The following is a 27,027-nucleotide window of genomic DNA, read 5'->3' as shown; positions in this document are numbered from 1 at the left end:
CTTTGGAGTATGTAGTGGATCTCTGGCAGTTTCTGCTTGCTCCCAAATCTGTCACCACACTCAAATGTTTATTATCGTCTCTCCTGAGGTAACAGCCAGGGGTCCTTGGCCTAGAAGAGTGTTTTTGTTTTGTTTTAAAGCTTGAGAGAGTGTGTTTTGTTTTGTTTTAAAGCTTGAGAGAGTGTGTGCAAGCAGGAGCAGGGGAAGGCGGGGGGGCGGGGGGGGGGGGGGGAGAATCCCAAGCAGGCTCCACACTGTCAGTGCAGAGCCTGACCCAGGACTCGATCTTACGAACTGTGAGTTCATGAGCCAAAATCAAGAGTCGGCCACTTAACTGAGCCACCCAGACACTCCTAGAAGAGAGTTTTCATGGTTCTGTAGCAAAGTCTACTATGCTAGCACTCTTAATAGAACTGAAAGCCATTTTTCTGAAATAACAAAGTTATTCTTTAGGTAGTTTGGAAATGGAGATGAACACCTCATGTCATACTACACAGTTCTAGCAACCCAAAGTTCTGTTTCTAAGGACACCAAAATGAATACAGTTGCCATCTATAAAAGACTGGGGTTATACTATGAATATTTCTAATGCCTCTTTAATAGTCATCATTTGTAAGGTCTGTCATCCATAATATGGAACTCTGCAAATGGGCATGATGTGTGTATACTTTATATGTGTGTACATCTTCTTTGTATAAGCTACAGCTTTTCCACTCAACAAGTATTTATTTAACACTTTCTTGAACTGTTAGGTGAGAATAGTTGAATCTTAGAGTCATCCAGCCTGTGATCTGTGGACTTCCAGTCTTTTTTGGACATACCAGAAAATCAGGGTAAAGAAAACACTTTTCCTGTTTAAGGGGATGGGAGAGAATTTTAATACATTCACCAAATTAAATGAAAAGACAACATACGGTAGACACAACTTAAAGACAATTTAGAATCATAAACAAAATGTGAGGTAGACCGACTAGTGTAATTCACCAAATTTTGGTTAAGAAAATTTTACAGTAATAAGGTAACACAGGTGCTTCCTTTTCTAAGAATCACAAAAAGCAGTTGCATAAATTACAGCCAAAATAATTGAATACAACAATTCTTATTCTAATTTTAGTTTACATTCAGTATTAACCTGTGTGAACTGTCATACATGGCAAGGTTCAACAGGTCTATAGATCAATTATTATGCAGGCCTAGCAAACACATTCATACCACAATGTTTTAAAGGATGGCAAGGCTTGAAGCTGAACACACCAAGGTATGTATTAACAAATCATGGTGTCCTGTGCTTGTGCAATTTTATCCTTAAAGGAGAAGGACCTAACATTCTCTAAGGAATTATACTGATAAGATGATTTTAAAAGATCCAAACCTTAGTAAGATAGGCATTGAGAAGAATAGGCAGGTCAGTTTGAGTTCTCCATCTTTGGGGTGATGGTCTTTGGCTTTGTTCTGGCATTTTTCTTCCACAGGGTTTAATAGTATTTAAGAGATCACAATCATTTGATTTTTCAGAGTACAGCCCTAATATGGAGTACCTGCATCTAAGGTTACTACTTTAAAAAAACACGCTTTATAAAGACTTTGAAGCCATAAAGCCAGAAGAAACCCTGAGAGGCCATCTGCCCCAGTTACAAGTGTTTTGGGATTATTTCAAGTATTTTATTTGCCCTATAAATATGGAATATTGCACAGTGGGTTTCTTGATATCCTCTGCATTAGGCCCTTTCAACAAAACAGGAACAATTGAAATACATTCATATCTAAATCAACCTGCTTCAAAACGTACCTCTTTACCAAAAATTCTGTACTGAAATTATGAGTATTTTTAAAGTATACATAAGGCAGATCCTTGTTGAGGGAGAATTTAAAATGGGGTTTAAAGGAATTGTTCATTTCAAAATACATTTAAAGCATCGTAAGCTATATTAAAACCAAGAGATCTGCAAACCATTTTCAGATTAGTACATTCCATTTTTTCACTACTGTAAACTCCTTGTTATCACAAGCTAATAAAGCTGGTCAGTTAACGTTATTTGTTCTAAGTAAATGCAGGCTGAGTCAGCCACCTCTCAGTAGTTTCAGGCCATAAGTAAGACTTCAATTCAAGTAAAAATGGCCATTTTAAGTGGTATGTGTGGGCTCATGAGAAAAATGTCAAATTGTTGAATGATGAGAACTAGAGTAAGCACAAACTTCCAAAGGACTTCATTTGTTCTAGAACATTTTCTAAAAGTCTGGGTTTCATTAAAATACATGGTGAGAAACTTACACTGTTGGTACTGAAAAAACACCCCCTACCAATTTTAGTGAGTCAGAGACTTTTAATGGAATCTTTCTTACTCCTCACAAAAGAATCACTGGTAAGATTAAAACAGTGGTCTTTCTATGGCTCTGTTTCCCATTTCAGCAGTTTTTGTGTTGTTGTCTATATAAGGTAGCTGATATTTATTCAGTGTATTTTTTATTAAAGGAAGCTTTGCTTGAGGCCATGAAAAGAAACAAACTAGTTCCATTCCACACAGAACCAGAGCCTGACATTTAGCTTTGCTGGTGCCAACTGCTTAATCCCAACCAAACAGGGTGGGTATGGGGTGACTGCTGAAAGCTTCTTAATTGGCTCAACTACTGAATTAGGTTCTCCTTGTACAAGTTTAAACTCTGTTCCATATTCTCATAGACATAGTGTGCTTAGAGACTGGAAAGGTTTTTAAAGAATGAAAAAAACCAAAGGAATTTCAGCAAGGAGAAGCTGCATAAATGCATACAGTGCCTGCTCTGCATTTACTGATTTGTTTGTTCAGTTTAAATAGTAAACTTTTAACTCGTGTGGAAATTTTGCCAAAAGTTTCAATACATATAAGATTATAAATCTTAAACTAACACTGCACAGAGAAAGACAAAGCTACTTCTTTTTTTTTAAAATACAAATATCTTCTACATTCTATCATTTCAGACCCCTGAGTAGTACTGTACCAAAGTACAGATCTGAAGAGAAACTGAGGGTTCAGGCCTCAAACGTTAATCTTCATTTAATTCCACACCAGTGGTGTGAGTCTCATGTAACACATTCAGGCTAGCTAATGCTGAGAGTCCGTTTTCCCCCTAACACAGTATAGTAGAAAAAACAATGCAAACTCCATGTTATTTCTCCAAAGTACACCCTCCTCAGGCTCCCATGGCAGACCATGTCTTAAGTAATTGCATAACTGCCTAGGGTGGAGTTAACCTGAATTGAAGGTCCCAAAAGTGGAACTGAAAGAGAGTGATACCCCAGAGACCTGCCTCAGATTGGGGTTGGAGGGGCGGATTTCTTTGGAGAACAAATATGTTGCACTTTGCTCCACAGTGATTGTACTTTAAAGGAAAAAAAAATCCCAAATGTTTCTGCCCCACCCCACCTAGGCATCCCTTTGCTATTTTTGGTGTCTCTGAAAGGTCATACGTGGCGGCCAGTAAGAAAGTAGAGGGGCTTGTCATCACTGCTGTTAGCAGTTTGAAACTCGTCTCGGAGGCGGAACTGCCACTCATCCTCCAGCTCTAAGCGGACAATTGTTTGGCGTAAGGAGCTTCTGTCTTGGCAGATGACACACAGGGTAGCACCTTCAGAAAAAAAGGCAGAAGTGCATCTTAGGTTCAGGGATTGAAATTACGAAGAGCCTATCATCATTTTCTGATTATGTCCTCTAAGCTGACACATCTGAGAACCAACATATAGGTAAGTAACCTGTCACAACTGCTCATTATAATTTTCATCTTATTTGAGTTCAAAAATAAACTCAAGTTTTGAGTTATCAGATCCAAAAGTTAAGAGTGTAAAGTGAAAAATCTCCCCTTCCCCTGTGGTAACCAATGGTAAAACCAATGTTCTATGTGTCTAGAGCAGGGGTTCTCCACCTCGGCACCACTGGATAATTCTGTTAGGGGGGCTGTTCTGTTCTTATAGGATATTTTAGCAGCATCCTTGGCTTCTCTTTTACTCACTATATGCCAGCAGCACTTTCCAGTGTGATAGTCTGAAATGTCTCCAGATAATGCCAAATGTCCCCTGAGAGGCAACCTCCCTCCCTCACTGTTCCATATGTATTTTATGCATATGTAAATACACATGTTCATCTGTTCTTAAATTCTACATGAGTGAAATCATACAGTATTTGTTTCTCTGACTTACTTCACTTAGCATCATATACCCAGGTCCATCCATGCTGTTGCAAAAGCAAGACCTCCTTTTTAATGGCTGAGTAATATGCCATTATATACAAATACATCTTCCTTACTGATTCATCTATGGAGGGACACTTGGGTAGCTTACATATTTTGGCTATTGTAAATAATGCTGCAGTAAACATAGGGTTGCATATATCTTTTCAAATTAGGGCTTTTATTTTCTTTAAATACCCAGTAGTGGAATACTGGATAATATGGTTCTTTTTTTTTTTTTTTAATGTTTATTTATTTTTGAGAGAGTGATTGACAGCATGTGAGCGGGGTAGAGGCAGAGAGAGGGAAGGAGAGACAGAATCCAAAGCAGGCTCCAGGCTCCGAGCTGTCAGCACAGAGCCCGACGCGGGGCTCAAACTCAAGAGCAGTGAGATCATGACCTGAGCGGAAGTCCAGTGCTGGGCCGACTGAGCCACCCAGGTGCCCCAATTCTATTTTAAATTTTTGAGGAACCTCTATACTGTTTTTCACAGTGGCCTGTGCACAGTATGGTGAATCATACTTTGTTCACCGACTTCAGAGGTCATCTTGTCAGGATTATTCATGATACATAATCTGCAGTTTGTCCTTGGGCAGATCTTTTTGTACAGTGCATACCTGTTGAAGCAACTTTAGCTTCTATACCAGAATCACATCTCATTAAGCTGAGTTTTATTACAATGAGATTATTTGAAAAGCATTATTTCTCTTCTTGCACTGCATCATTCTTTTCTAGAATTAATGGTAAAAACATATTTAATGTGGTCACATTTCTGGCCATCTATCTGTATTTTGTCCTGGTATGATGGACTTGATTCCACCCACACCCCAGTTAAGAAAATCATGGCCCTCGTTTAAAATAAGCAGGGTATTCAGTTTACTGGCAAAAAAGATTATTAAAGTGCTTTTTGGCTCACTTCCCTATTTTGTTCAGCAGGAACAATGGCATTCACAAACAAAAGACACTAAATTTGGTATACCTTTTAGAAACTTAAATTTCTTCAGAAGATCAGCACCTACAAAAGAGTCACAGAGGTACAAGAGAAGTCCACTGAAAAACACCCCTTCACAGTTGACATTGCTGGAGTGGGGTCTGGAGCTGATGTAGCATATGGCCACCTGGAATCATCAAGCAGACAGCATGGGCATTTCAAAAAGCAGGCAAAACATCTGCACTTTAGCTGAATAAGTCAGTACCTGCCTATTTAGTTATTCCAGGGTAAGGTAAAGGACATACATTTTTTTAATTGAAACTTAAATAGGTTGGTTATTTAAATTCTGCACCTCTTTTATTTAGTGTGCCAAGTTTTAACCTATTTACATCTTGTTTCTCTTGATAAAGGACAGTTATGAGAGAATTAGTAGTAAGAAATGAAACAGGCCTCTCCACCTAAATGTCTTTGTAAAATGAAAAATGGTCTTCCACAAAAAGGCACACTTGGGATGAAATGTTTAATTTTTTTAAATTCTCATCAATAAGGTAATCAGCTTTTCATTTAAATACACTTAAATTTTCAGACAGAAGCTTCAAGCAGTGCATAATTTTAAGTATTTAGTTCTGTATGGCTTTCATGTAAAGAAGACAGCTTTATAAAAATTACACGGAGGTAAGATAGTTGGGAGACCTTGAGAACAGGGGCATGGCTTAATGACTGCACCTGACCACTTGGATCCAAGTACTGGTTCCTCTGCTTAGTAGCTGGGTAACACTGAGCAGCTTCCTTCATTTTGCCATACCTCAGTTTCTCTGTCTGGCGAAATAGTAGTAGTACCTGTTTCATAGGACTGTTTTATGAAATAAACACTGTAAACCACTTAGTAGGTATTCACTGTTAGCTGCTGTTAGTAGTAGTGTTGAGACTGTGTTGTCTAACATCTTGAACCCTGGACCCTGGGGTGGAGGAGTCTAGAGGCCTGGGTTAGACACATGACTTAGAGATACTAATGGTTTTTAAGGTACCTTCTACAACTCATAGTATAGATTACATTTTCATTCTTATGAAATTTCAGTAAAATTGATTTAAAAATCCGTTTCCATAATTGAATACATTTGGATTTCAGTCTGAAGATATTGTATATGTTAATACATACAAAGAAGAAAACCTAAGAGTTTTATACATACAAAGAGGAATGTATGTATGTTTTAATACATACAAAGAGGAAAACCTAAAATACGGTTTACCAAAATGTTACTGTTCCCATTACAAGTGATTCTTTTTCTTTATACCTTTTAAGTTATTTACAGAGGATATTATGTTAGTGAACAGTTAAATATTTTTAAAATATTACTAATAATTGTAGAGGAAAGCTTCGTGGCAGAAGCCCTTAAATAAAGTCCTGAAGGCCATCAGTGGTCAAAGGTGCAAGTGGCAAAAACTAACACTGATGGGGAATTTGAGACAAGAGAAAGAATGCAAAATAAGGAAACAATGGCAAAGAAAGAAATCCTAGAATGGGAAGTGGTGAAGTGACAGCTACAAAGGTCTCCTGTGATACCCTAAATTGTCCAGCAGTCACTGAGCTTCTGTTTTGCCTAAAACAGTGGCTAAGACACTGTGTGCCTTTGAATTATTAATCACGTGATTATAATACGGTCTGATACGTTTTAGGACAGCAAGCAACTGCTTCTGTCCACAGTCACTGAGGTAGGCTCAGTGGAACTGACCTCTGAGCTAAGCTTTGCATGTTCACTGGCTCACTGGACAGCAGGAGTAGGGATGGGGAGGGACAGTTGCCATCACATCTTGTGTGAGCCTTTTGCAATATGAGTATGTCACAGGCTCCTTTTTTGTCTCCACTTAAGCTTTCAAATGGGAGCTAAAATGGGAAAGAAACTGATGGAAATGGGTAAAAGCACAATACCAGCCCTCTTCCCTTTACCTCTGGTCCAATGTTAAGGTAGCAGTCAATGGCCAACACAGGACTCTTGAAGTTATGGATGGCTTTGGGGAAGAGTTTGTAGGAAGCATGCTGAAGGAACTTCTCCAGGAGAAACTGTGCAGGGGCTGCCAGTAGTGTGTGTTCACTGTCGGGAGCACAGACATACTGAAGGGGCAAGATGGGTGCTAAGCTCTCTGACACCTGAAATCAGAGCCGAGATTATCATGGGAAATAGGTCTGTCACTGGATGAAACGGGCAAGGAAAAATGGCATTGCACGCTAATGGTCCCCAAATAGTAGTAGTAGCACAGTGACAGATGCTAGGCTCAGAGGTTAGTTTGTCCTTCTTGGGTTCTGGACTTTTTTCCCCCTTGGGAATAGGTTGGGTCTCACTTAACACACAGCCAGGGCAGGAGAAAATGGAAATGTAGGCTTCTTTGACAGTTACTGCATTTAGCAACATTGTGAGGACCAACAGGAAGCCTTTCACAGTGCTGCTGGACGTGGACACGTTAAGTCCCATCCCAGCACATCCAAAAAATAAAAGCGAAGAGGTTTCTAAGCTCCACTGGGGAGTTCACATGTTATAAATTAAATTATTAAGACAGTAAATGTCTTAAACAGAAAAGGGTAGGTCCATGGAATTCACCCTCAATAAGTGTTGATTGGTCTTACTTTCCTAAAACAACAACAACAACAACAAAACTGGCAAAGAACCAGACAAGCATCTTAATTTACATTTCTCTTATGTATTAAAGAATGTAAAAATGTTACTTTTGCCAGTTTATAAAGATAGAATGTTAAGTTTGAAACAAGATTTGATGGAATTGTTAAGCCTTAAATCTAAAGAAATGTACATCTGTTGAATTTTCAAGTCTTTTGTTTTACTCTAGATGAATCCTCAGTAAGGAGACAGACTGCATATTTGGCATTAAGAACTGACTCCCTTGTGTTATCTCACTTTCCAGTCAAGTGGCAAGTACTTAATGCCAGTACCTAATAACAAAGAACAGTAGAATCAAGCTTGCAAACTTACCATAATCTTTGGTTTAATGATAAAGTCCCTTTGCCCTCCAACCTGAACATGTTTCTTCATGAGACTGAAGTTATTAAAGCGGCAGATGAGCAGGCCACTACTGTTTGTTCTCAGGTTAAAGTCAACATCTTCACAGAAATACCTAAATCATAATCACAATAATAGATCTCTGACTACCTGTCGCATCCCAGCCATATTTGTGTTTTGTTTTGTTCTGAGACGGAGAGAGAGAACGAGAACATGGGAGTGAGCATCGAAGCAGGGCAGAGGGAGAGGGAATCTCAAGCAGGCTCCATGCTTAGTACAGAGCCTGATGCGGGGCTCGATCCCACGACCCTGGGATCATGACCTGAGCTGAAATCAAGAGTCAGACATTTATCCTACTGAGCCACCCAGGCACCCCTACATCCCAGCCATGTTAATTACATACATAAAGTCTGTTAGGAGACAGATTCAGAATCAACTTTGCCTTCTTGTGGAGCTGACCCTCTTAACTCTGCTCAATTCAGGGGGCTTACAGGGCAGAGTTAAAAGGAGGAGGAAGTGAGAGGACTTAGGCCCCAGACATTCCATGAGGCCTTGGGTATTCCCGAGCTGAAACAGGACTGACTGCACATTCTCTGTATTCTTGTGGGACAGAGATGCAGAGGTGCTCCCAGTTTAACAATCCTGGCTGCAAACAGGATGAAACATCATCTGCCATGAAATAGCTACAGAATATTCTAATAGCTACAGATTGGGGGTTGACGTAGGAGGACTTTATGGTTCCTGACATTCCTCACTTGGCCATCTTGGATTTTCCAGGATGTGGACATTATTTATTCAGGAGGCAAGACCAGGGCTAGTCTGCTTATTCCCACCTGTTGGCTTCTCCCTACAGGATCCAGATCTCTGGATCTTACTAACATTTAGGGGAAGGATTAACTTCTGATTTCTGAGGATGGAAGAGTTCACCTTCAATGGGTTAAGGACCCACCCACACTGATCTGTACTGATGTAATAGTTTTTGTCCCTCTTGTAGTTCTTGCTGAATACTGGGATGGCTAAAATACATTTTCTAAGCATTTCATGTTGTAATTATTATTATTTAAGGGTCCGGGTGAGGATGAAGGGGGGCTTTGGGGTTTGTGATCCCAGTTCTCCCTCCTTGTCCATAAAAAGAGATTCTCGGGTTTTCGAAGACAGAGGAACAAACATATTATAGGGGTCAGAGTTGGGCGGAAGCAAACATGCCTGGAATGCTTGCACCCAGGAGGCCCGACTTACCTGTTGAAGTCATACTGCACATTCTGAGTCAAGTCTATGTTAAGGAGAATGAAGTCATGCACATGGCACCTAGAGAATGGGGCTTTCAGGCTCTGAGAAGTCAGCTTGCTGCTCCATTTCTGTATGCCAAGGATTGCGTAGTGGATGATTTTTGGTGTTGCTTCAATATGCTGCAAGACGCTCTTCAAGGACACATTCTTACTGGAAACTCCTGCTTCCATGGGCTGGCTATGAAATGTCAAGTTAGTTTATATAAGAGCAATAAATATTACCGGAGAGAGGATCATTTTTGAAGGGATAACACTACTATACACTATTAATATCCATAAAGATATAATTAGCTGGCTTACTTTATATTAGCCTGGAATGGAAAAGGACGTCAAGCCTAGTTTTCATGATGCCTGTCACTGCTAACTTAAGGAAATGGTCTTTTGGGGGTGGGGCTTACCACTTTTAAGACAGAGAAAAAAACAGCCCAACTCAAAATGACTAATGAACAAGAAGTTACCAAAGAAAGGGAGCCAGAGGTTAGAAGCACACAAGTATACTTCCCAGTGTTGTAATTCTGGTATAGTAAAGGAGTATTTGAGAATGTCACTGGCTTCATATTCACAGTGGAAACATAGTGTGTGAGCTGGAAGGAAGGGCCAAGAGGTCATCAGTGGGGGTGCTACTGGTATTTAGGGACCATTTACTGCATAGGACTTTTCCAGGTTTAACATTCCCTGGTCCTCGTGGAGCCCCTTCACCAGGAGAACCACTGATTTGGGCCCAGCCCTAATTTTACAGATGACGGAATTGAGACAAAGAGATGAAATAACTTTTCCTTTTCATCCAGGCAGGTTACCAAGCAGAGCTGAGATTAAAAACCAGGTGTGATTCAGAAGCTAGTGGACTTTCTAAATCATAGCGCCTTTCAACAGACTTTATAGCAAACCAAAGCCATGATGCAGAAATAGTCCAGAAATTTAACGGCACAGTGAATATCTAAAGAAAAGTGCTAGTGAGGGTTGTCTTCTGGATAATTGTTCTGTAAAGCTGTCCCTCTCTCATTTACTTCCATGCATAATAAGCCAAGGAAAGCATCTCCTTCATAGCATTAGGCCATACTCCCCTAGAACTGCTTGGCAAATACTACTACCTGGTCTGATCCTGAACACTGTGAATGTTCCATAGAACACACGAGTCGTCCATCACAACGATAAAAGGCCAGACACACTGGCGTTTAACTCCCAGTTCTTCCAGGCGGTTCCTCTCCAGTTCCAGATTGTGGTAGGACAGCTCCTTAATGAGAAACCTGGCAGCACCTGGAAGGCAACATAGCCACAGCTGTACATCCTTCACCCAGGCCTGACCCAAACCCCACAGACAGCTCACATTCTCTCCGCAGGCATGCCTATTCACATGGTGGCCATGTGGGATGGGAGGGTCAACCAATTGTTCAGAGCAGTGGTTCTCAAATGAGTAAAAGTAAGAATCACTGAAGGAGTCTCTTTAAAATGCCAATTTCCGGAGCCCATCACCAGAGATTCACTTTAGGTTTGATAAGGGCCCAGAAACCAGAGCTGTCTTTGATGATGCAGATGATTCATGAAGTACACTTTGAGGGGAAAAGAATCCAGTTTCCTTGATGGGACAGAGGATACCACATAGAGGAAACACTTATTACTGGTTAGTTCTATAAAGCCAAGATACGATGTGCTCTCAGTCTTGGAAGCAGCCACTCACATGTCCACTAGGCAGTAGCCAAGTTTACAATAACCTACACTAAAGTATCCCCTGCTTTGGATACCTTTAGGAGATTGACAGCGATGTCTTCTTTGAAGAAGATTCTGGAAACTGGCATGCTTTCCTTAGACAGTCTTTTCCACCGCACCGCCCCCCCCCCCCCCCCCAGAGGCAATATGGTCTAGTAAAAGACTGGAGCCAAGCTGCATACATTTAAATCCTGATACCGCCACTTTCTAGCTGTGAGTGAATGCCTTGGTTTCTCTACCTGTAAGAATGCAATGGTAATGTCCATCTCACAGGATTGCTGTGTGGTGCTCAAGACAGTGCCTAACGTGGTGAGTACTCAGTAATAGAGAATATTAAGATGATGTTCCTCAGATCCATCCATGTTGTTGCAGATGGTAAGATTTCATTCTTTTAATAGTGAACATTCCATTGTGTATATATGCCACATCTTAATCCTTTCATCTATTGATGCACACTTAGGTTGCTTCCATAATTTGGCTATTGTAAATAATGCTAAGTGAAATAAACCAGTCAGAGAAAGACAAATACCATATGATTTCACGTATATGTGGAATTTAAAAAACAAAACAAATGAAGAAAAAAGAGAGATAAACCAAAAAACAGACTCTTAACTATAGAGAAGAGATGGTTGGTTACAAGGGAGGTGGGAGGGTGGGAGGGGTGAAATGGGTAAAGGGGATTAAGAGTACACGTCTCATGATGAGCACTGAGTAATGTGTAGAATTGTTGATTCACTATATTGTACACCTGAAACAAATATAAGACCATATGTTTTACACTGGAATTAGAATTTTAAGAAAAGATCACATATTAGACACATTTTATTAGACAAATTTGCACATCCGAAAATGAAACAAAATGTAGGTAATGAAATGAAGAGGCTAAAAAAGCTATTGAATCTATGGAGGAAAGAGAAAAATAGTTTGGAAGTAGGAAGGAAAATCTGCCTTACAACAGGATGTATGTAATACGTGTTCTCAATGTAGTAAGAACTGTATATGAAAAGCCCACAACTAACACTGTAATGGTAAGAGATGGAAAGCTTTTCCTCTAAGCTCAAGAACAAGACAAGGATGTCCACCTTTACCACTTTATTTAACATACTACTGGAAATTCTAGCCAGAGCAATTAGGCAAGAAGAAGAAATAAAAGGCACTCAGGTTGGAAAGGAAGAAGTAAAATTATCTGTAGGCAACATGACCTTCAATGTAGAGAACCGTAAAGATTACACACACACACACACACACACACACACACACACACACACACACAGAGTTAGAAATAAGTGAATTCAGCAAAGTTACAGATACAAAAACTAAAAAATCTGTTCTCCCTATACACTAATAGTGATCTAAAAGGGAAATTAAAAAAAACTTCAATTTACGATGGCATCAAAGAGAATAAAATACTTTGGAATAAATGTTTATTGAACCAAGCATGTGAAAGACTTGTACATGAAGAAGTACACAACATTTGCTGAAAGAAAGTAAAGATGATAAGTAAATGGAAAGACATCTGTGTTCATGGATTGGAAGATGTGATATTGTTGAGATGTCAATATTACCCAAAGTGATCTACAGATTTAATGAAATCCCTATCAAAATCCTAATGATATTTTTTTGGAGCAGAAATAAAAAAAAACCCCATCCTTAAATTCATATGGAATCTCAAGGGACCCTCAATAGCCAAAACAACCTTGAAAAAGAACAAAATTGGAGGTCTCACAGTTGGCTGATTTCAAAACTTACTACAAAACCACAGTAATCACAACAATGTGGTACCAATGGGATAAGAATACAGAGCCCAGCACTATGCCCTTGTGCTTCTGGTCCAGCCCTAAGGCCTACGGTCAAATGATGTTTGACAAAGGTGCCAAGACCACTGAATGGGAAAAGGACAGTCTCTTCAACAGATGGTATTGGAACCGGATATACACATGCAAAAAATGAAGTTGGATCTTTAACTTACACTACATAAAACCAACAGGGATGAAAGACCTAAATGCAAGAGCTAAAACTATAAAACTTTTAGAAGAAATCAGGCAATCAGCAAACCTAAAGGCAACCAATGGAATGGGAGAAGATATTTGCAAATGATATACCAGACAAAGGGTTAGTATCCAAAATCTATAAAGAACTTATCAAACTCAATACCCAAAAAACAAATAATCCAGTGAAGAAATGGGCAAAAGACACAAATAGACACTTTTCCAAAGAAGACATCCAGGTGGCTAACAGACAAATGAAAAAAATGCTCAACATCACTCATCATCAGGAAAATATAAATCAAAACTGCAATGAGTTACCACCTTAACGCCAGTCGGAATGGCTAACATTAACAACTCAGGCAACGACAGGTGTTGGTGAGGATGCAGAGAAAGAGGAACCCTTTTCCACCACTGATGGGAATACAAACTGGTGCAGCCACTCTAGAAAACAGTATGGAGGTTTCTAAAAAAGTTAAAAATAGAACTACCCCATGACCCAGCAATTGCACTACTAGGTATTTATCCAAGGGATACAGGTGTGCGGTTTCGAAGGGGCACATGCATCCCAACGTTTATAGCAGCACTATCAATGATTGCCAAAGTATGGAAAGAGCCCAAATGTCCACTGGTGGATGAATGGATAAAGAAGATGTGGTGTGTGTGTATGTATATATATGTGTGTGTGTGTGTGTGTGTGTATACACACAGTGGAGTATTACTTGGCAACCAAAAAGAATGAAATCTTGCCATTTGCAACAACGTGGATTGTATTATGCTAAGCTAAATTAGTCAAAGAAAGACCAATATCATATGACTTCACTCATATATGGAATTTAAGATACAAAATAGATGAACATAAGGGAAGGAAAGCAAAAATAATATAAAAATAGGGAGGGGGACAAAACATAAGAGACTCAAGTACAGAGAACAAACTGAGGGGTTGCTGGAGGGTTGGGTGGAGGGATGGGTTAAATGGGTAAGAGGCTTTAAGGAAGACACTTGTTGGGATGAGCACTGGGTGTTATACATAGGGGATGAATCACTGGAATCTCCTGAAACCATTGTTGCACGAAATGCTAACTAACTTGGATGTAAATTTAAGAAAAAGTGTAAAGAAAAAAAATAAAGAAGAAAACAGGCAAACAGCTTGCTACTGGATGTAACAATTATTTCTTGGATATGACACCAAAAGCACAGCCAACAATAGGAAAAAATAAATTGGACTGCATCAAAATTTAAAAGTTCTGTGCAAAGGATATAATAAACAGTGAAAAGCAACCCATGAAATGGGAGAAAACATTTACAAATCATTAGTAGGGGGTTAGCATCCAGAATACGTAAAGGACTCCTACAAATCAACAACAAAAAAGCCTAATTTTAAAATAGGAAAAGAGCTTGAATAGATTGTCCAAAATAGATATATGAATGGCCAAGAAACAGACAACAAGATGCTCAACATAATTAATCATTAGGGAAATGCAAATCAAATCACAGTAAGATAGCATCTCTTACCCATTAGGATGGCTATTATCAAAAAACAAGCAAACAAAAAAATTTCCCAAAACTCAAAACAAAAAACAGAAAAGTATTGGTGAGGATGTGAAGAAACATTTTACACTGTTGAGAAGAATGTAAAATGGTATATGTACCATTATGGAAAACAGTTTGTCAATTCCTCAAAAAATTAAAAATAGAATTATCGTATGATTCAGCAATTCCACGTGTAGGTATGTACTTAAAAGAACTGAAATCAGGGTTCTTGGAGATACATTTGTACATCTATGTTCATAGCAACATTATTCACAATAGCCAAATGGTAGCAGCTCAAGTGTCCACAAGTGGATGAATGGATAAAGAAAATGTGTATACATACAATGGAATATTACTCAGCCTTAAAAGGGAAGGAAATTGACACATAGACAACACAGATGAACCTTGAGAACACTGTGCTAAGTGAATTCAGCTAGACACAAAAGGCAAATACTGTACGATTTAACTTGAAGTACCTAAAGTCATCATGCAGAGACAGAAAGTACAATGGTGGTTGCCAGGGAAAGGAGGAGATAAGGAGTTAATCTTCAGTGGTATGGTGTTTCAGTTTTGCAAGATGAAAAGAGTTCTGGAGATTAGTTGCAAAACAATGTGGATATATTGAACACTACTGAACCGTACACTTAAATGGCTAAGATGGTAAATTTTATGTGTTTTTTTAACAAATAAAAAATAATCTGCACTTACTTCATTTGCATATATGTTAGCTTCTCCTCAAATTATTGCAGAAGTGGCAAAACTGTAACTATGCAAATTCATTAGATCTGGGATGAGGAAAGTCACCTAACGATTGTTAAGGCATAGGAGGGGGTGATTTGAGGGTCATACTCCTATAGAAAAAGATTTTAGTTAGTCTGGGGATATGTGGTTTTGGAGAGGACAAAGAACCAAAAATATGTAAAAGCCTTAATTCACTTGATATAAAGTGATAAACATGGAAACTAAAATTGTATTCAAAACAAATTCTTGAAAATATTTTAATTCTATATTTAAGGACATAAAAAGGAATGGAAGGGAGAACAAGAGGAAAGCTCTAAGAAGGAAGGGAGAGGGATGGACAGATCAGCAGAGGGAGAAACAGGCTGAGGGGGAAAAGAAGGGAAAGTGAGACCCGGGAGAGGAGGAGTGCAGAGTTAGGGAAACTACTCAGGTCTCATCTGTATTCACTCTAGTTCTGGACTGGGATGTTCCTACTTCCCTCTAATGTGTCAATTAGCAGTTTTTGGAACTTAAACCCTTCTGAGACTACACAGAGTCGGACTCCCACAGGAGCTGATTAGAGAAAGTGGTTAACAACTACCATACAAGAAGTGAGCAGACACACAGCTCTGAATCCAATTGGAGGTTTCCTGCCCCCCAACGTCTCTGTTCCATGCTGAAGAACCATATGCCCCTTTGACAAATCAGCCCATTGCTCTTACACTCCGTGGGGGAAAAGCAAGCGAAACTTTTCCAGGCACTTTTAAGATGACTGCCATAGGCAGTAATGATACTTCCAATTTCCAGTTGGACAGAACCCCTTAGAACTTGCCATGTGCCTTTAAAATGATTAGCAATGGCTTAGGGACACCTCTAGATCCCTCTTGAACACAGTGAACTAGCTCCACCCCCATTGCCCCCAAGACAATCCTTCTCACTGTTCTGTTCCTGCTGCAGCGGGCCCAGCCATAGCTGGGAAGAATCCCAAACCCTTTCCGGGGCGCTCAATATACCAGTGACTTCTTTAGTCACTAGCCCTCAGAAGTTAAAAATTCTGCAAAACAGCAGATAGAGGAAAAGGAAAACTCAAATTTAAAGAAAAATCAAAAGTCCTTTGGTCAGGGGGTCGGGACCCTTTTCAGGGGCTGGGGAACCTTTGAAAGTTTCATGTCCAGGCAATGAGCTTGCTTTATCTTTCAGCCCTTCTCCGTGTCCCAGGGGGCCCCTTACCCACGCCTGCATTATTGAACATGCCAGGAAGCACCAGCATGATGTGGTTGGGCCAGTACTTGCGGTACAGCGGCATCTCATATTCTTTGACCACCAGAAGATGCAGGTGGCTGATGCCCTCCATGGCGTGAAAAAGGTTTAGGAGTCCATGCTCATGGCGACCACTGGAAGGAGTGAAAATAGGGCTCTTGACTGCATTCAAGTTCTGCTGAAAGGGGAAAAAAAAAGAAAAAAGAAAGAAAGAACCAGAGACCAAAAAGGGAAGTTAAAACCCTTAGATTGAAGAAGTTTAGAGACCCTGATCTAGTACCTTGGGCCTGTCAGTCTGAAAGCAGTGTTGGCATCCAGACACTGTCACCCACCTTGTCTGAAACCAGGGGCAGCCGCATGCTCTCCAGGTGTTTACCCTGCTTGCTGAAGACAAAATGACTCTCTTTGGATTTGGGAATGATGAAATAGAGCTGCACCTCTTCTCCCAGCATAGAGGACGAGAATGTGAATGCATGAAGGGTGGAGTCAGACATCTAGATTTGTAAAGAAGGAAGGAAGGGGATGTAAGCTCATGGTTTGCAAACTTCTCGACCACTTGTTAACATTTTTAAGAGAGGCGAAATAACCTGAACTCATACATGCCATCAGACCTGACTGTCCCTGAAATGTCGGAAGAGCTGGAAATGCAAACATTTCATCTTTTGACCTGCCATTGACCTGAGAGCCATTGACCTGAGAGCCAAGCCTCCTGCCCCTACACAGCCTCTCCACGGGTGAAGTTTCTGTTGCTTGACACTGTCTTTTGCATTCCTTATGTTCTTAGAACCACTACTCCTCAGTCTTATGCAGAGGTTAAATATTCCTGCTCGCTAAACATTTTCAAAGGTGCCCAAATATAGGGGAGATTTCCATCTGTGTGCATCAGGCTAAATGAGTATCATTTTTCTAAGTAAAATATTAGGGCTAACATCATTAAAATGCCTCCATGGTCCCATCTTTCCTGGCTACAGTGGAAGCTGAAGAAGTTTCAAAGTCATTTAGCCTAGAACTCTGGCTTCCAGGAGAGACCATCTGACTCACTGAAGCCAATTATAAATCTAACTTATTTTTAAAATTGCTAGAAAGTTGGGACACCTGGCTGGCTCAGTCAGTAGAGCATGTGACTCTTGATTTTAGGACCAGGAGTTCAAGCTGCACGTTAGGTACAGAGCTTACTTAAAAAAAAAAAGTGTTATAAAGTTCACATGCTCGCTCAGTAACCCAGCTCAGTGAGTAATTACATAATTTATGTGCTTTACAATGCAGACAGTATTTGGCTTAATGAAAGGATAGCATCAATTTTCAGCAGCAACTAGAGTCCAGGTAGATTTCCTAAGAGTTTTAACCTAAATATTATATTTCCTAGGAAAATAGTATAATTCTTCCCTTGAATTCTGGTTCATTCTGCTTCACAAGCATTGGAATATACTAGTGAGTACAATAATCACAGAAACTATATAAACAGGATTTTTAATAAGTTATCTAGAAGCTTATGATTTGTAGACCAGGTACTTGAATCTTCTATATTCTGTAAAGCATCATGAGTGGTTTACAAATTAGCCCACCAAAAGCTTTCGGTTAACACCAAGAAAACAAATGGTACATAAAAGGTAATTTGTGTTATAAGAGCAGAATGACCAACCCAGTTTTTCAGTATATCACTTCTAGCCCCTGTGGGAAAAGGGTGGAGACCTGGTCCTTAAGAGCAGAAGCAAGTTTGGGTGAAGTCTAATCAGCATGTCCCATAGGAAGAGTTTTAGGTGTTCAGAACTAAGTCATAAAAATCAAGAAGCTAAAGTGGGAGAAAGCAACAGGGAACTTCTCCCCTACATAGGTTCTAGACCACTGTCACCTGCTGCCTTTACCATCTTGAGTGTTTACAGATGCTCTGGCCAAAAAGAAACAAAGACGGTGGGGTATTGGCTCACCTTCTGTGTTCCTTCCTCTCACTTCTCTCTAAATAAAAGATCAAATATTGACTCCTTTGTATGCCTAATGATCAAAACCACCCCACACTGGAGTAGGAATATGACTTGGTCAGTGCAAATCAGCAGACTTGTTCACAGCTCAAAGGGCACACCCTATGCATGTTAGAGGTAAGAGCACCATTCCTGGGGCGCCTGGGTGGCTCAGTCTATTAAGTTTCTGACTTTGGCTCAGGTCGAGAGGTCAAGATCTCATGGTTCGTGAGTTCGAGCCCCAGGTTGGGCTCTGCCCCTGTCTACCTGCCTCTCAAATGAAATAAAATAAACTTAAAAAAAAATCTTAAAAAAAAGAGCACCATTCTCATCAACAACCCAAAGCAGGGGGTGAAAAGAACCTTTCACCAAATATACTATAATATCCAGTTTTTTCAGGATTACAGAGAACATCCCAGGTAACCTAAACATGACACATGTAACCATTTCAATGAAGTGACCTCAGACACTAAAACTCAAGTTTCTTTCTCTCTTCCCCTCCCCCCAATCCTAATAAACCCAAAGTAATTTTAATTAATGGCTTCACACATTTTGCTCACAAATGAGTGGCTCCATCTTATAAATCAAGTACCCTCTATCTAGGGCCCGAAACTGGGAGCCGTATTTTTCATTCCATATATACAATACCATGCTGGGTAACAGGCAAGGACAGGGGGCCACACCTGCGAGGCAGAGGTGCAGTCCATGTACTGGTGACATTGCTCACAGTGGTGGAAGGTGTTGTAGGCCGCGTATTTGGTCAGCATCATGGACACGGTTCCTCGCTTCCTGGGCTCCTCAACTTTGGAATCCTTTATTGCTTCTGTGTATAAAGGGACAAAAACCTTGCCATGATGTGCATGAAGCCCCTACTCCTGGGAAGAAAGTCCCCCACTCCCTGCAGGACTCTTCTAAGGAGTCTATAATTTATGCTCTGAAAGTCGGGTATGAAAAGTAAAAGGTGATACATATGTGTACAAGAGAAAAGCAGAGAGAATTACTTTAAACTGCGCTCAAAGATTAAACTGCCCCAGGCCTCCTGCTCTGATTTGGCCCCTTGACCTTCAGAAGAGGTGCGCCTGGCTCTGCTTGCACTGACCTTGTTTGACCCCTGCCAGCTTCTCAGTATATACCAGGCTCATCAAACTGTACTTGGGATCATGCACGCTGACGTCAAAGGGCATTTTACTGAAGCTCTCGATGTCAGGCCAGGGCTCTCCCTCTGCCTGGCTGACTCCACTGCATTCACTGTGGTCTAGGACAAGAAGAAAGAAAGTGCGCAGAGCAGGCAGGCTGACTGGCCTCCCAGCCTCCCTCCCAAGTGTCAGGAATGAGAGGTTTTATAAAACATGAACCCCCAGATGGGAGGACAGAGACATTTCTGGAAGATGACCTGCCACGTCCCAGGGCAGAGAGGCCCAGAATTATCCCTTCAGGTCCATGCTGGGAGGGACGCATGCCCTCACTGGCTCCAGCATTACCCTCTACACATCTGGTCCACAAACTCCCACACTATGACATCAACTGATTTCCCACCCCAGCCTCCCAAATTGCCTTAAAGCTTATTTAATTTTGGGTCATCTAAATTCTCCCTTACAGTTTTAGCTGTGGGGTTATAAAACACTGAAAGCCTAAGAGATTTGAGGAATGCATTGAGCAAGATACCCAGTGTCTGCTGCATATGAGAATCACCTGGAGAGCTTGTAAAAAAAAAATCCTGTGCTTAGGTTACCACCCCCACAATCTGCTTTAGTACCCAGGCACCCATCATGGCATTTAAAGCTGCTTAGGTCACTCCAATATGCAGTCAAGTTTGACAGCTAGTAGTCCTAGATTTGAATTCAGACCGCCCCCTACTACTCCACACCTGCAGGCACCACCCTTAACTCTCAGGGACCCTGGGTTATTGCAAGAATTCCAGATGGTGCATTTAAAGTGCTCAGGCAGTGAGGGATGCCTGGGTGGCTTGGTTGGTTAAGCATCTGACTTTGGCTCAGGTGATGATCTCATGATTCGTGGGTCCATGGGTTGGAGCTCCGCATCGGGCTCTGTGCTGTCAGCACACAGACCACTTCAGATCCTCTGTCTCTCTCTGTCTCTCTCTGCCTCTCCTTTGCTCATGCTCGCTCTCTCTCTCTCAAAAATAAACATTAAAACAATTTGTTTTAAAGGGCTCAGTGGCAGGCACGTGGTGAGTGTGCAATAGAGGATTTATTGTTATTAATAAAATTTATAAGATGAAAAAGTTTAAGAATTTTCAAAGGGAGAAGATTTAAAAAATTTTTTTACTGTTTATTTTTGAGAGAAAGAGCGAGCACGAGCGGGGGAGGGGCAAAGAGAGAGGGAGACAGAATCCGAAGGAGGCTCCAGGCTCTGAGCTGTCAGCACAGAGTGCGACAGGGGCTCAAACTCATGAACCATGAAATCATCACCTGAGCCGAAGTTGGACACTCAAGTGACTGAGCCACTCAGGCGCCCCCAAAAGTTTTATTTTTTTAAAAAGCCTAAAGATTACAAGTACAGCTAATATCTTTTTAATACAATCATGTTTATTTTTTATATCACTGAGCTAAAGTTTGCATTTTATTTACAACCTAAAGCTTATTCTAGATTTTTACAAAGATGTCAGTGTGCTTCTCCAGAGCACCATCACATTCACCTGCACTAAAATGAGGTGGAAGGAATAAAGCCAGCCTGATGGCACTTCTCACTACAAAGGCCAGGCTTGCCTGTTGCACCAGCTGTGGTAGATTCTCTCACAGATCATCACACAGATTAAAGTTCAGTGTGGTGGGAGAAAATTACAGGCATCACTCTCTTGTGGAGCCCAGGGGCTTTGTGGGAAGGTTGCTGGGATGATGGGTCTCTCATTCCTGGTCTGCCTAGTTCTGCCTTTGCCCTCCTGGTCCCAGCCCCCCTCCAGGCAGCTATGAATGTTTCCGGGCCAACTTGGAGCTCTGGGTCCCCTCTTTGGTGGGCCTAGCGTCAGCTCAAGTGGGGACACAAACAAGGAGATGTGGGTGGGAAGATGGGATTGTGTGTATGTCTGGAATCATGAATATGACCTGGTAAGGAGTGGAAATAGGGCTGAAGGTGATAATAAAATGATTCAATACAGCTGATCTCGGCTAGTCTTGCTCTAGACTGAACTAGTCTTTTGGACTTATCATAGAACAGGTCCAACTACTTAGGAAAAGCAAGTGGGGTGAGATCTGAGGGCCAGTCTGACAGAAGATGCCAAGGCCCTTCCCTTTTCTGGACTCCTCTTTGAGGGGCTTAGAAGAGCTTCTACCTGATTACCACTACTCCCCTGCCTCCATGGGTCTCTTCCAGCACAGGTGAATGCTCCAAGATGTGAAGCCACAGTTCGGAGGCCACATTGTCCTTAGCTATAGAGCTAAAGCTGGCTGATTCCTGCTCATGTTCTCTTTCTGGCCCTGCTGATCGGACTACAGTGGAACCCTCCCACAGGTGACAGCTGGGGGAAAGGGTTGGATACAGGAGGAGGAGGAGGGCAGAAGATAGTCTCTTTGAAAACCAGTCCCCACAACCCTGTCAAGCACTAGCTTCTGCATGTTACTGAATGTGAAGGGCTTTGGTTATGGCTCCAGGTTTCTGTTCTGCATGAGGTTTTAATTTCATTATAGTAATCCATACACCTTAGCTCACAGCCTGCAGTTAAAATAGAAGATACTTTCTGGGGCTCCTGGGTGGCTCAGTAAGTTAAGCATGGGACTGTATTTCAGCTCAGGTCATGATGTTACAGTTGGTGAGTTCAAGCCCTGCACTGGGCTCTGTGCTGACAGCAAGGAGCCTGCTTGGGTTTCTTTCTCTCTCTCTCTCTCCCTCCCTCCCTCTCCTGCTCTCTCTCGCTCTCATCTCAAATAAAAACTTAAAAAAAAAAAAAAAAAAAGAGTAAGATACTTTTTGACTAGCTAGCAAAGGCCTAGTATCCAGAATATCAAAACTCGGTGTCAGTGTGTCTTCTACCTGGGCCCCCCACTCCTCCCCGGCAATGCCGGGGTTCGGAACTCACCCGCGTTGATCTCTCCCTCATCATACACATCCACCTCCAGGAGCCTGATGAGCATGCGGAAGAGGATCCTAAGGAACTGCAAATAGGAGCCCGTCTTTCCCACCTGGAGGAAGTATTTTTAATTGGGGAGGGGAAGAGAGGGAAGAGAGATGAGATTTCACACCTGGGCTCTTGGATGTCTCCTGCCCCTGAGAGGCCTGAGTGAGGGCCTCATCGCTCTGGGTCACCCTCAGCCCACCCTGAGGGCCCCCCCCCCCCCACCAGCTCCCTTCCTTCTTGCCACCCGGGGCCTACCTGGGGGGGCCCAGTCAGCAGCAGCCGCCGAGGGTGGCAGGCGCGGGCGCCGGAGGCGGGGTCTGGCTGGTTGCTGAAGTCGGCGTGGTGCTGACGAGCCGAGGTCCACTGCCGGTAGTAGAGAGACTGCTCCTCGCTGCTCATGTCCTTGTGTAGCAGCGGCCGGAGGGAGCTCACCCAGGCCACGTCGGCGTGTGGCAGCAGCGAGGAGGACGCGGGCGGCTTGCCTCCCCGCTGGGAGCCCAGCAGGCTATAGGCCGCTTTCGATAAGATCACGATGGGGGGCAGGGCTGCATGCAGGCCCCTACAGCCTTGGGGCAGCTGCCCGGGCCACGACAGGGCCCGGGGTCCCGAGGAGGAGGAGGAGGAGGAGGACGACGACGGCTTGGAGGTGGTGCTGCTGGCCATCTGGGGGCCCAGGGAATCACACTCCTGCTTCAGGGTCTCCCCGGCTCCCCCTGTGCCTGCGGAGACCCCTTCATCCAGGCCCATGCTGTTGGCCGGGCTCTGGAAGCTGGGGGTCAGCGACAGCTTCTGGGACCTATCAGCCGCGCTGGAAGAGCTCACCCCGTTCTCCATGATGGAGCCTGAAAGAGGACAACCCACCCGTGGCCATCAGCAGGACTCGGCTATTTATTCCCTGGCCCCCTCTCTGCAAGGAGCCAGGCTGGACTGCCTTGTCTCCATGAGGGGTATTCCCTCTCCTGGCGCCCCGGGGGGTAACTATACCTCCTTGTCCTTTTCTAATTCCTACCCCCAGCTTTGTAAAGCGTGTGATGTTATGAAACTCTCCTCTGTTACTTCGTTTGGTGATGTGGTCTGATTCATTCCAGATTCTGGACCAATACAAGCTCCCCAGCCAAGTCCTTCCTACTCCAGGGCACTTCCCTCCTCCTGGGGTCCAAGGGCCTCACACTTCTAGTTGTGGAGAAGTTCCCCAGGGGGTAGCCACTTCCATGGATGCCCAAACCAGTGTGGGGAACCGGCTCCATGTGGTGAGGATGGAAGGCATAATCTATGTTCAGTGAGGTCTTGCTTTCCCCCAGAGGTCCCTGTGGATTTGGCCAATTCAAATATGTTTTCCCCTCTGATAGGTCCCACTCTTTGGTTTGTGGACACATTCAGGACTGAAAGCCCTCTCTGACCTGGGGTTGGTGCTCCCCGGCATGTAGGTCTTATCCCAACCTCAGGAGATCCTAGAGGAATAGCCAGTAACCGGAGGTCATTGCAACCAAGTCACTCCACTTGCTCATCTGACTTTCGTGTCTTTCCGTCTTGTCTGAGAGCTTACCTTTCCCCCCATGTCCCTGACCTTTACAGCCTGCACACTTGGGGCAGTGAGCCTCCCCAAGGACCCCTAGAGTCCACCTAAGGCTGAGGGATGTGTGCTCAGTGGTGGGAGCATAGCCCTTTGCTCAGGTTGTCTTCAAAGGGAGGGAAACTCTAAGCAGCAGAAGGCAAGCCATTACCTTTGTGGTTAATGAGAGCAAGGCCAAGAATATGTGAGCCTTCTGGGGCAGCTCTGCAAGTGCAGGGAATGGAGGCATCTGATTATTTTATTTTTATTTAATTTTTTTCAAAAATGCTTTATTTATTTTGAGAGAAAGAGAGGGAGACACAATCTGAAACAGGCTCCAGGCTCTGAGCTGTCAGCACAGAACCCGACGAGGGGCTCGACCTCAGGAATGGCAAGATCATGACCTGAGCCAAAGTCAGATGCTTAACCAGCTGAGCCACCCAGGTGCTCCAGGAGGAGTCTGATTAAAGAGCCATGATGGGGCACCTGGGTGGCTCAGTCGGTTAAATGTCCGACTTCAGCTCAGGGCATGATCTCACAGTTCATGGGTTCAAGCCCCGCGTCAGGCTCTGTGCTGATAGCTCAGAGCCTGGGGCCTTCTTTGGATTCTGTGTCTCCCTCTCTCTCTCTGCCCCTTCCCCACTCATACTCTGCCTCTCTCTCTCTCTCTCTCAAAAGTAAACAAAACATTTTTAAAAAATTAAAAAAAAAAAGAGCCATGAGAAGAACATAAACACCCCCTTGCCTCCCTGTCACTGATGCTGCTATCTACAAACTTTCAAATGTGCTATTTCCCCTTCTCTTCTGTTACTCTTTACTATTCCCTAAACCTGTTGGCTTTATTCTGAACTGGTCTTAGAGGAGCCTGGAGGGGGAGCCTGGAGCGGTGAGGTGAGCGAAGGTGCAGTCCTGACCCCTGGCTGAGGCAAGCAGCTCATGCTTTTCCAGGCTGAGGGTCCCTCTCAAGACACAAAGCCCCGTAGATGACTGCCTCTTTGACTCCCACAGTCATCCAACAGCAGCTGCCAGAATGAACAGACACACTCATGCTGCTTTTGACATGAAGTCGTGTGTGTGTGTGTGTGTGTGTGTTTGCATGCGTGTGTCATGGTGATGGAAGAGAGGAGATGTGGGAAAGAGGAATGTTCATGGTGGTCTTCTCTGGTAAAGAGGGGTTTTCATTTTCATTTTTTTAAAAAATGTTTATTTATTTTTGAGAGAGAGAGAGTGACAGGGTGCAAGTGGGGAAGGGACAGAGAGAGAGGGAGACACAGAATCTGAAGCAGGCTCCAGGCTCCAAGCTGTCAGTACCGAGCCCGACATGGGGCTTGAAGTCACAGGCTATGAGATCATGACCTGAGCGGAAGTTGGATGCTTAACTGACTGAGCCACCCAGGGGCCCCAATTTATTTATTTTTTTAAGTAATTTCTACCCCCAACATGGGGCTCAAACTCATGACCCCCAGATCAAGAGTCACATGCTGTACTGACTGAGCCAGCCAGGCACCCCAGAGTTTTCATTTTTAATGTCCTCTTTATCCTTTGTTACATTCCCCAAGTTTTTTTTCTTTTTTTACATCCTGCACGTTTTCTATATGGAGTTTTATTACTCTCTCAATCTGAAGAAAATGGAAATAGTGCTGCATTTGCTGTAATACAGTTTCTCAGAAGAAAATTCATGCCAGGCACTGCCACAGGCCATACAGTAATGCTCTGAAAGGGGATGGCGGGCTGCATGGTGGGTCTGCACAGGCAGTGGTCCCAGAGTATACAAACATTTGCCGTTAACTACTTACAAAAGTCATTCACTCATTCCTTCATTCAAACAGGTAAGCACTGTGCCAGGTACTGAGCCAATTAACACAAACTTACAGCTTTCAGATCTAGAAGGAAATGAGGGCTTTTGTGCAAATACCAGATGTATATTATCCTTGAGGTGATAAAGGGTAGAAAAGACTAGGGAAAGTGGTATAATAACATTTATTATACTTTGCTTATTACCAAGCTCTTCATTAAATGTTTACCCAGAGGAGAATTCTGTGACTGCTCTCAGTAGTTATGTTTTCCAAGTATCTTTGGATTGGGAACTGAGGTCTGGACAGGTTGCCCGAGTCCCTGAAGGCTCCTCTGACAGCCTTGAGAGGTGTGAGGGAGTAAATGCCTCTGCCTCCCCTATGTCTGTCCGCCTCCTCACTCCCATCCCTCACCCCTTGAGAGAGAAAAGGAAGCACTAACCTGAGGTTCCAGTGACAGCACTACTGTTGCTCTGTGGCCTCTCCAGGTCGATCAGCAGCTCATCAGAGTCATTCTCGCTGGTGGTAGCTCTCTCCTGCTCCTTCCCACTAAGGTCCAGAGCAACAGCAGGCCCTCGGATGACCTCTTTGGAGACATAGCAGCAGGCCAGACCCACCTCCTGCTCCAAGGCTGTGCGAGTTAAATAGCTTGAGTCGATGAGCCGGAGGTCACAGTACTTCAAAGACCTACACAAAAGTAATGATGTTTTGGGTGAGTCCATCTGGCCTTGGTTTCAATCTCAGCTTTGTCACCTCCTAGCTGTTATGACCTCACAGCAGCCACTTCATTTTCTCCAAGTATAAAATAGAATAACAGTATTTGGCTCATATGGTTATTGTAAGGAATGAATGGATGGCACAGGTAAGGCATTTATAGAAATGCCTGACATACAGTGAGCATTCAACTCATGCTGTTATTATTGTTGTTGCTGCCTTCCTGTCTGCAGGCCCTGGATTCTTAAAGGGGTTGGGAACAGCAGATTAAGAGACACTTCATCCAAATTAAAAAAAT

At 42.8% G+C, this 27,027-nt stretch overlaps 2 protein-coding genes across 9 annotated transcripts in view; one reads left to right on the top strand and one right to left on the bottom strand.

The window, feature by feature from the left end:
* Positions 1–3,520, top strand: part of ESCO1 (establishment of sister chromatid cohesion N-acetyltransferase 1) — an 81,395-nt gene extending 77,875 nt beyond the window's left edge. Inside the window, exon 14 of one of the 2 annotated variants that reach the window (XM_042911030.1) lies at positions 3,439–3,520. In XM_042911030.1, the coding sequence (XP_042766964.1) occupies positions 3,439–3,467 (29 nt within the window). In that variant the 3' untranslated portion in view covers positions 3,468–3,520. Of the gene's footprint in view, positions 1–3,405 lie in introns of both variants that reach the window. The other variant, XM_042911028.1, reaches the window with a different exon arrangement.
* GREB1L (GREB1 like retinoic acid receptor coactivator) overlaps positions 855–27,027 on the bottom strand; it is a 174,567-nt gene continuing 148,394 nt past the window's right edge. For 5 of the 7 annotated variants that reach the window (XM_042911022.1, XM_042911026.1, XM_042911023.1 and 2 more), the window contains 13 exons: positions 26,458–26,702; positions 22,926–23,512; positions 22,632–22,734; positions 19,695–19,850; positions 19,279–19,418; positions 16,970–17,131; positions 16,608–16,815; positions 10,524–10,689; positions 9,383–9,610; positions 8,117–8,258; positions 7,081–7,281; positions 5,181–5,319; positions 855–3,603 (listed from right to left, as the gene is read on the bottom strand). In XM_042911022.1, the coding sequence (XP_042766956.1) occupies positions 3,440–3,603; positions 5,181–5,319; positions 7,081–7,281; positions 8,117–8,258; positions 9,383–9,610; positions 10,524–10,689; positions 16,608–16,815; positions 16,970–17,131; positions 19,279–19,418; positions 19,695–19,850; positions 22,632–22,734; positions 22,926–23,512; positions 26,458–26,702 (2,641 nt within the window). In that variant the 3' untranslated portion in view covers positions 855–3,439. Of the gene's footprint in view, positions 3,604–5,180; positions 5,320–6,865; positions 7,282–8,116; positions 8,259–9,382; positions 9,611–10,523; positions 10,690–16,607; positions 16,816–16,969; positions 17,132–19,278; positions 19,419–19,694; positions 19,851–22,631; positions 22,735–22,925; positions 23,513–26,457; positions 26,703–27,027 lie in introns of those variants that run through there. The other 2 variants (XM_042911025.1, XR_006195366.1) reach the window with 2 other exon arrangements.

This window comes from Panthera leo, chromosome D3, assembly GCF_018350215.1.
Source record: "Panthera leo isolate Ple1 chromosome D3, P.leo_Ple1_pat1.1, whole genome shotgun sequence".
Classification (NCBI taxonomy): Eukaryota; Metazoa; Chordata; class Mammalia; order Carnivora; family Felidae; genus Panthera; species Panthera leo.
The sequence above is the reverse complement of the archived record's forward strand: the minus strand, read 5'-3'. Positions and strand labels throughout refer to the sequence as shown.